Source organism: Palaemon carinicauda, chromosome 26 (assembly GCF_036898095.1).
Source record: "Palaemon carinicauda isolate YSFRI2023 chromosome 26, ASM3689809v2, whole genome shotgun sequence".
NCBI classification, from domain to species: domain Eukaryota; kingdom Metazoa; phylum Arthropoda; class Malacostraca; order Decapoda; family Palaemonidae; genus Palaemon; species Palaemon carinicauda.
The window spans coordinates 90,291,174-90,300,999 of NC_090750.1; the positions used below are offsets into that span (position 1 = coordinate 90,291,174).

General features: G+C 35.3%; 1 protein-coding gene across 5 annotated transcripts in view; it reads left to right on the plus strand.

The window, feature by feature from the left end:
- Nucleotides 1-139: 139 nt before the first annotated feature.
- The window catches only part of LOC137620273 (alpha-L-fucosidase-like), a 15,380-nt gene continuing 5,693 nt past the window's right edge, over nt 140-9,826 (plus strand). For 3 of the 5 annotated variants that reach the window (XM_068350507.1, XM_068350506.1, XM_068350508.1), the window contains exons 1-4: nt 146-224; nt 7,147-7,320; nt 8,406-8,651; nt 9,682-9,826. The exon at nt 9,682-9,826 is cut by the window's right edge and continues 19 nt beyond it. In XM_068350507.1, the coding sequence (XP_068206608.1) occupies nt 161-224; nt 7,147-7,320; nt 8,406-8,651; nt 9,682-9,826 (629 nt within the window). In that variant the 5' untranslated portion in view covers nt 146-160. Of the gene's footprint in view, nt 225-7,146; nt 7,321-8,405; nt 8,652-9,681 lie in introns of all 5 variants that reach the window. The other 2 variants (XM_068350510.1, XM_068350511.1) reach the window with 2 other exon arrangements.

A 9,826-nucleotide genomic window follows, 5' to 3' on the forward strand; every position in this document is an offset into this window, starting at 1 on the left:
TCTTCCAGTCCTATGTAATTGAAATATGCTCCTAAATAATACAATGATTTTTTTTTGTCATACCCAGTATCAGAATACATAAGGTGACGTCAGCATCCTGAGATATCTCCTCAACATCCTCTGTGATATGGATAGTAAAAGCTTTTCAGTTTCAGTAAACATGGTGCTGAGCAAGGCCAATATATTGGCCTTGGTGCTGGGATACCCGCTGTTCACGGTCTTTTGTGAGTTTTAATACCTCCGCCAACTAAGTTAGGAGGAAGTTATGTTTTAACCACTGTTTGTGTGTGTGTGTGTGTTTTTTTGAACAACTTCTTGACCATAATTTGAATAGTAGAGTAATGGAACTTGTAGGGATTAACTGATATATCATATTCTTGTAAAATTTATATGAAATCCCAAGCAGACTGGAATGGGATTTTACATGATCTTTTGTTCTTGAATTGGTCACAATTATATAATAGTGTAGATCCTGTTGTCCCTTTGAATGAGAATCTAGTCAACATAATTGATAGGCGTATCCCTTCTCGTGTGCTAAGGTACCGAGTGAAGGACAAACCGTGGTTCAATGATGATTGTAGACGTGCTTTTTTGGAGAAGCAGGAGGCCTATCAACTTTGGAAGGGTAACAGATCAGATTTGACCTGGAACAACTATACTCAGCTTCGAGCTTTTGCTCAGAGAGTTTATGCCTCAACTGAAAAGGAGTACAATTTAACCATAAAAGAAACACTTTCTGGTACAACTCAGGAACATAAATGGTGGTCTACCCTTAAATCTGCACTCTTTGGTGTAGATGCAACAGTTCTTCCTTTACTTAAACCAGATGGCTCAGTCACTCACTGTCCAAAGGAAAAGGCAACCCTTTTGGCTGATGTTTTTGACAGTAAACAGAGTAATGAAAAACTTGAACTTCCTCATTCCTGTTTTCCTGAGGCTAAACTAACTAGTTTAGCTTTTCGATCTCGTGAGATTGAAGCTCTGTTGATGGACCTTGATGCTTATGGAGGTGTAGACCCAAATGGTATTTTTCCTTTGTTTTTTATAAAGACAGCAGATTTCTTAGCTCCAAAGTTATCTGTTATTTTGCGCAAGTTAGCAAGAAGAGGAGCTTTTAGCACTAGTTGGAGAATTGGTAATGTTACTCCTCTATGTAAATGTGTTTGTGGTAGCTCAAGTCCCACTGATTACCGCCCAATTTCCATAACTCCCATATTATCTAAAGTTTTTGAACGTCTTCTGGCAAAACGTCTTAATAGGTTTGCTGAAGGTAATCATCTACTCCCTAGTTTGCAATTTGGTTTTCGTAAAGGCCTTGGAGCATGTGATGCCCTTCTTACAATCTCCAATGCTGTACAGAAATCCCTTGATTGTGGTCGGGAAGTTCGTATGATTGGCCTTGATTTTAGTGTTGCCTTTGACCGTGTTAATCATGAGGCCCTTGTTTTCAAACTGAAGCAGTTGGGAGTGGGTGGGTCGTTTCTTAGCATTATTATTGATTTTTTAAGTAATAGATCTCAAAGAGTTGTTGTTGATGGGCACCATAGTGATTATAGGAATGTGATATCCGGTGTTCCACAGGGTAGTGTTCTTGGCCCATTACTTTTCATACTATATACACATGACATGTGGTTTGGCCTAGAAAACAAGCTTGTTGCATATGCAGATGATGCTACTCTCTTTGCATCAATTCCATCCCCTGAATGTAGATCTAGGGTTGGTGAATCCCTTAATAGAGATTTAGCTAGAATTAGTGCATGGTGCAAATTATGGGGTATGAAGTTGAATCCTAACAAAACTCAAAGTATGATTGTAAGTAGGTCAAGGACGGTGGCTCCTCAACATCCGGATCTCAGTATTGATAATGTTTCTTTAAATTTGTATGACTCTTTCAAAATTTTAGGTGTGATTCTCGACAGCAAATTTACTTTTGAGAAACATATAAGGTCTGTGTCTTCTTCAATTTCACAAAAAATAGGCTTATTGAGAAAGTCTTTCAAGATTTTCGGTGATCAATCTATTCTGAAGAAGTGTTTTAATTCTTTCATTCTACCTTGTTTTGAGTATTGTTCTCCTGTCTGGTCTTCAGCTGCTGATTCTCATCTTAATTTGTTGGACAGAAACTTACGGTCTATTAAATTTCTTATTCCTGATCTAGATATTAATCTCTGGCACCGTCGTTCAATTAGTTCTTTATGTATGTTGCATAAGATTTTTCACAACTCTGACCATCCTTTACATTCAGATCTCCCTGAACAATTCTATCCTGTTCGTAATACTAGGCAGGCAGTTAATTCTAATAGCCAGGCCTTCTCCATCACGAGGCTCAATACTACGCAGTACTCTAGAAGTTTTATTCCAGCTGTGATCAAGTTGTGGAATGATCTTCCTAATCGGGTGGTTGAATCAGTAGAACTTCAAAAGTTCAAAGTTGGAGCAAATGCTTTTTTGTTGACCAGGCGGACATGAGTCTTTTTATAGTTTATTTATGACATATTTGTTTTTGATGTTGTTGATAGTTTATTATATGACATGTCTGTTTTGACGTTGTTTCTTATTTTAGAATGATTTATTGTTAATTTGTTTTCTTCATTTATTTATTTCCTTATTTCCTTTCCTCACTGGGCTATTTTTCCCTGTTGGAGCCCCTGGGCTTATAGCATCTTGCTTTTCCAACAAGGGTTGTAGCTTGGATAGTAATAATAATAATAATAATAATAAGCTGGAAATTATTAAATTTTTGAAGATTAAGTTCAAATGTTTGTGTGTGTGTGTGTGTGTTTGTGAACAGATTCTTGGCCACAACTTTAATCGTAGAGTAATGAGACTTGCAGGGATTAACTGTTATGTAAAAAGCTGGAAATGATGAAATTTTGGTTGGTCAAGGTCAAATGTCAAGGTCACGGTCAAGAAAAATGTCCAATTTATGTAATCAACTATAAGTTTGGACATCGTTCTCAAAGACTTCAAACTTGGTTCATATTTGATTGTATGAAATTCCACGCCAATTAATACATGTTAAGGTCAAGGTCGAGTAAAAGGTTGAGAAATACGCTGCCGTGGCGGAGGTCTGAGCTGTTCTGAGTTCCCCTCTAGTTTGTCTATGCAATCAGTCGACTTAACTGTTAGCAGCCTTTGCTATTACTTTCTGGAAGATTAATTAGAAACATTTAATTAAATCCTATGAGAGGTTTCCGTAATCATGCAAATGCAATTGGTGAATTTTGAATTTTTTTTTTTTTTTTGATGTGAAATACTATTTTCGAAGCATGAGCTTGTTTGCTCGAGGTGAAACTTGAAATTTCGGAGAGACATCTGCTTGCCCGGCTTCGGTAACTTGATACGGGACTCATTAAATCACGCATGGTTGAGCTATAAAAGATCAAATGTTAGGGAGTTATGATAAAATTTCTATTTCATAATGATAGGAAGAGCCTGGCGGATGATCTTACTATATTGTTAAAAATTTGTATTAAAAATACGAGACTATATAATAAGCTCCCACGGAACATGGCTTCGGTAACTTGATATGGGACTCATTAATTCACGCATGATTGAGCTATAAAAGATCAAATGTTAGGGAGTTATGATAAAATTTCTATTTCTATTTCTGCTTCACGATGATAGGAAGAGCCTGGCGGATGATCTTACTACATTGTTAAAAATTTGTATTACAAATACGAGACTATATGATAAGCTCCCACGAAACATTCGAATGATTGAAGACATTAAGGCTTTCAAGACGAAACCGAAGACTTTCTTATTTCATGAGTCTTTTGACAGCGACGATTTAACAGTAAATGAACAATATGTGATATGAAATGTTAAATACTCTGAACGAACAAGGTAAAACGACAGTGGAGGTCCTGTAGAGAGTGGGGTTCCCCTGCTGTATGGGACCGGAAAAGCAGCCATCAAAGTAAGTAAAGTAAAGTAATGTCTGGCAACATTTATTCCAGGATTTTTACCCTTTTAAAAACCGGACATTTTGACGTAAAGGAGTGATATTACGGCCACTAACCCATAAAAGATAATAGCAAATTAAGGTGAAATTGAGGTCGCCTGTATTTTACTAAAATACGGTTGAGAACAGTATATTTCTACGGAGAATTCCCGATTAAAATTAGTTTTTTTTTCTAATAGTGTAGAATTAGTATGAACCGGGAGGGGTCACTTGCCTTAGTAATTTTTTTTTAGTGAGGCAGATTTGCACTGACTCGCAAGGGTGCCCTTTTAGCTCTTAAAAGTTTCCTGATCGCTGATTGGTTGGACAAGATCATTCTAACCAATCAGATATCAGGAAACGTTTTCCGAGCTAAAAGGGCACCGCTGCGAGTCGGTGCTAATGCGCTTCATTAAAAAAAATTGAGTATAGCTATCCTTCGATGAATCTAGCCCATGAATCCTCTATGGATTTAGTCAGTCTATAGTAAAATGTTACTGAAGTTTAAAATTTGATGGAAAATGAAGATAATTTACCCATTTGCTTCTATACCAAAGAATAAATTCCATTCAAATGTGTGTAAAACTTTAAAAGTTCAAACTCGCAGCAAATGTTTTTTTTTATGTTGAACAGGCTGACATAAGTCGTTTTACAGTTTATATATCAAATATATGTTTTAATGTTGTTAATGTTTTTAAAATATTTCAATTTAATTTTTCATAACTTCTTATATTGTTTATATATTTCCTTTCCTCACTGGGCTATTTTTCCCTGTTGGAGCCCTTGGGCTTATAGCATCTTGCTTTCCAACTAGGGTTGTAGATTAGCTAGTGATAATAATAATAATAATAATAATAATAATAATAATAATAATAATAATAATAATAATAATAATAATAATAATAATCTATCGGAGACATTAGGAAACTTTCATTAAGTAGTACTTTATTTTTGTGTATTCCACAAGGAATGTTTATGAATACAATTTTTATACCAATGAGCAAATCGAAAGATACTTAGTGCTGGAACCAAGCAAGATGAAGTTTTATTCTTGATATGTTTCATTAATATCACCAGAATTATAAAATCAATGTGTCGGTAGTAACAATGATACACATAACGGCCTTTTATTATTATTATTATTATTATTATTATTATTATTATTATTATTATTACTAGCCAAGCTACAACCGTAGTTATTATTATTATTATTATTATTATTATTATGATAATTATTATTATTACTAGCCAAGCTACAACCGTAGTTGGAAAAGCAAGATGCTATAAGCCCAAGGGCTCCAACAGGGAAAAATAGCCCAGTGAGGAAAGGAAATAAGGAAATAAGGAAATTTTCTGTCTGTATTCGGAATGCATAGGAAGTCATTATTTTTATTCATATTAATTTATCTGTTTCTTCATCGGCGTATCAATTTCCATTAGTTTTTTTTCTGAAACTCTCAATATATAGTTTTTATTAGCCTGATGTAACTAGTATGTATTTTGATTGAAAACTAGATTAGATTAGTAAAAATTTATATATATAAAGATTTGAATATATCTTTATTCTATCAAGATCTCTTTCAAGTTATTATTATCATTATTATTATTATTATTATTATTATTATTATTATTATTATTATTATTATTATTGTTGTTGTTGTTGTTTTTCTTGTTTTCATTGTTTTTATGGTTTTTATTGTTTTTATTATTATTTTTATTATTATTATTATTATTATTAATAGCTACGCTACAACCCTAGTTGGAAAAGCAGAATGCTATAAGCCCAGAGGTTCCAACAAGGAAAAATAGCCAGTGAGGAAAGGAGATAAGGAAACAAATAAACGACATAAGAAGTAACGAACAATTAAGATAAAATAATAAAAAAACAGTAAAAACATTAAAACAGATATTTCATAAATAAACTAATTTTTCTTTCCATAGCTTCTCTCTAAATACTTCGCCCCTACACCACCTCGTGTTTGATAAACGCTATCTGCTTTCAGCTTTCCATAGCTTTTAAGAGTGTAAAATTTCCCTGTCATGATTCAAGTGTTATGTCAACTGGCTTCACAAGTGGTTCTCAAATCATTAAAGCGTAAGCCTTATCTTTCCGAGCCTGTTCTACGCGTTTGCGTGTTATTGGATCAGATAATGAATGTTTTTCAATCTAAAACGTTAAAGAGCCGAAGGAAAAACAGCCTGTAAATGTAGATTAAGGTAACTTTATGCTGGTATAGACCCTTACCAATATGGCAGCCCGTACAAAAACTGGTCATAGAAGATTAGATAATGAATGTTTTGCAATCTAAAACGTCAAAGAGCCGAAGGAAAAACATTGTAAATGTAGATTAAGCCTTTTATGCTGGTATTGACCCTTACCAATATGGCGGCCCGTACAGAAACTGGCCGTAAAAAATATATTACTAGTAGTGTAAGCACCCCTATAAAAATGACTGCTAAAAATTTAGATAGATAGACATATACACGCAATCTCCTTCTTACCAGGGTATGGTTATTCCCTCTCTCCCTACCTGAGAGACGGGGAGAGCTGAACGTGACTAATATATATATATATATATATATATATATATATATATATATATATATATATATACATATGTATATATATATATATATATATATATATATATATATATATATATATATATATTGTGTGTGTGTGTGTGTGTGTGTGTGTGTGTGTGTAGTCAGACACTCTTTATTATTTAGTGAAATTTGCCTCTGGATAAACTTAAAATATTTACAATAAAAATAACGAGCAGTGACAATTGAACGTACTAAATCTTCGACTTTCAACCCAATTGTTTTGGGAATATTAAAAATTTATCATTCTTGACAACGCAATAAATTATGCAATACGTGAAATATATTATACAATAAACTGATCTTGTAGATCCTGTAGTGCGTAGGATTCACCTATGTACAGTGGTATGACCAGGAAAGCAAGCAAGTAAAGTAATAATTGCTCCTAGTACCTACTTCCTAAATGCTCACTCCGCAAAATAAGTTTGCGGGCACTCTATCCATTTTCTTCTAATCAAAATACTCTTTGTAATCTTCGTACAGAATTTTAGTTTTAAATAAATATGAAAAGAAACTCATAGGTAAATTCCTCACCGAATTAAAAGGAATCTTTCTTTGCGTTTTATCAAATTCCTTCAGTTATCTTTTTTCTTCCCCAGGGACAGTGGTATTTTGGACACGAATCGCTGGCAGATACCAACCTACGTGGGAGTCACTCGACACTCGTCCCTTGCCCGACTGGTATGACAACGCCAAGGTTGGCCTTCTCATTCACTGGGGCCTGTTCTCTGTACCGTCCTTTGGCTCTGAGAGGTTCTGGCAGGAGTGGAAAGGTAGGTGTATTATTTGTTGTTATTACTTGCTAAGTTACAACCCTAATTGGAAAAGCAGGGCAATTTTTCCCTGTTGACCTGTTGGAGCCCTTGGGCTTATAGCATCTTGCTTTTCCAACTAGGGTTGTAGCTTGGCTAGTAATAATAATAATAATAATAATAATAATAATAATAATAATAATAATAATAATAATAATAATAATAATAATAATAATAATAGCAAGGGTTCCAACAGGGAAAACAGCCCAACGAGTTAATGAAATGAATAAACTATAAGAGAAGTAATTAACAATAAAATAAAATATTTCAAGAACAGCAATAACATTAAAATAAATCTTTCATATATAAACTATAACCATTTTATAAAACAAGAGGAAGAGAAATAAGATAGAATAGTGTGCCCAAGTGTACCCTCAAGCGAAGAACTCTACCCCAAGACAGTGGAAGACCTTGGTACAGAGGCTATGGCACTACCCAAGACTAGAGAAAAGTGGTTTGATTTTGGAGTGTCCTCTTAACTGGCTTCCATTCATGCATAATTTTAGGCACTACTTGGTACATATACTGTATGTGTATATACTATATACACAAGGACGTATTTCAGCTCTATACGCATTAGTGTATTTAGACATGATTCCTTTAATATGTATTTTCTTTACTACTTCAACTATCAATTATGTATTTATGTATTAGTTGATTTGTTTAACTATGTATGTTTTTTTTCTTTGGCGATTTACAGATGCAATAGGCATTAACCCTTTACTTGTTAATTCAAGATTTATAATAAAGATAATCATAACATTGCCCTTTGATCTGTAACACTAATTAGGTTTCATGATAATTGTAATAATAATCTAATGTAATAGCAGTACTGTATACTCATTGTGGCTGGTATAGACATTCAACAACAACAACAACAACAACAAAAACAACAATAATAATAATAATAATCATCATCATCATCTCCTCCTTCGCCTATGGACGCAAAGGGCCTCGGTTAGATTTCGCTAGTCGTCTCTATTAATAATAATAATAATAATAATAATAATAATAATAATAATAATAATAAATCTTAAAACATACAGGAGGCAACCACAAATTCGTACACTTCATGATGAAGAATTACCCTCCAAATTTCACGTACCAAGATTTTGCATCTCAGTTCAAAGCAGAGTTCTTCGACCCAAAGGAATGGACTGAAGTCTTCGAGGCTTCGGGAGCCCGCTACATCATCCTCACGAGCAAACACCAAGAAGGCTACGGCATGTGGCCTTCTCCTTATTCGTGGAACTGGAACTGCAAGGATGTTGGTCCGAATAAGGATCTGGTTGGTATGTTTATGGTGCTTATGTTTACTTGATTAGCATTTCATTCTTCCAGATGCCTCATTTTGCATTATCGAAATAGAGGGAACTCCCCAGGGCAGGGGACTTCCCCAGGCTAGGGGAAACTTCCTGGGCCCATAAGGACTTCCCCAGGGTAGGGAGGATCTTCATGGGGACCCTAGGGCCTCCCTAGATTGGGGGAACTTCCTTGTCCCTTTGGGTAGGATAAGCTTCATAGGGACCCCAGCTCTTCCCCAGGGCAGGGTGGGGGAAACTTCCGGGGACCCCAGGACAGGGGAACATCCTGGGTATCCCAGGGCTAGGGGAACTTCCTGGGGACCCCAGGGCAGGGGAAAACTTCCTGGGCACCCAGGGAAGGGGGTAGGCCTGCTTCCTGCGCGCTCAGGGCAGGGAAAATTCCTGGGGATCCTACAGCCTATCCAGGGCAGTGGGGGACTTCCTAGGGCACATAAAGCCTCCCCAGGCCAGGGGGAACTTCCCGGGGACCCCAGCAGTCTTATTTTGCTCTTAAATCCACTCATAACTTCCAATATGGCTGTGCACTCTATAGGTAACTTTCAAAATAAACAAAGAACACCAAATATATTACAGCAAAAGCATTAAAAACTTCAGAACTTTTACAGTATCCTTTTTTTTGTAAAATAATCACTATAGTCCATATCTCCTAATTACACGAGGTAGAAAATATTGGAGAATGTTTTTAAAGATATTTTTGTATGATAAAAAGAATAACATTGCAACAACAGTATGAAGTTATCGGCTCTTGGATGGACGCACATTTACGAGAAAAGATACTATAGGTTTAAAAAAAAAAGAATCAAACGTTTATAGGTTTCAGTGAAAGTTTCAAACGTTTATGAGACAATTTGCTCGTTATGCTGTATAATAATAAAAGTAAACTAAAGTAGAATTATTCTCAATAACACACTTTTACTTCTTATCTACAATTCCCAAGGTTACGTTACATAACGATAATGATAACCTGCCATTTTAATGCGTTGTAATATTTTCTCAGGGGAACTGGCATCAGCCGTGAAATCTTACACCCCTCAGATCCGCTTTGGCGTGTACTACTCTCTGCCTGAATGGTTCAACCCTCTATACGAACTCGACAGGAAAAACCATTCGAAGTCCAACACATATGTCTCGACGAAAGTGTT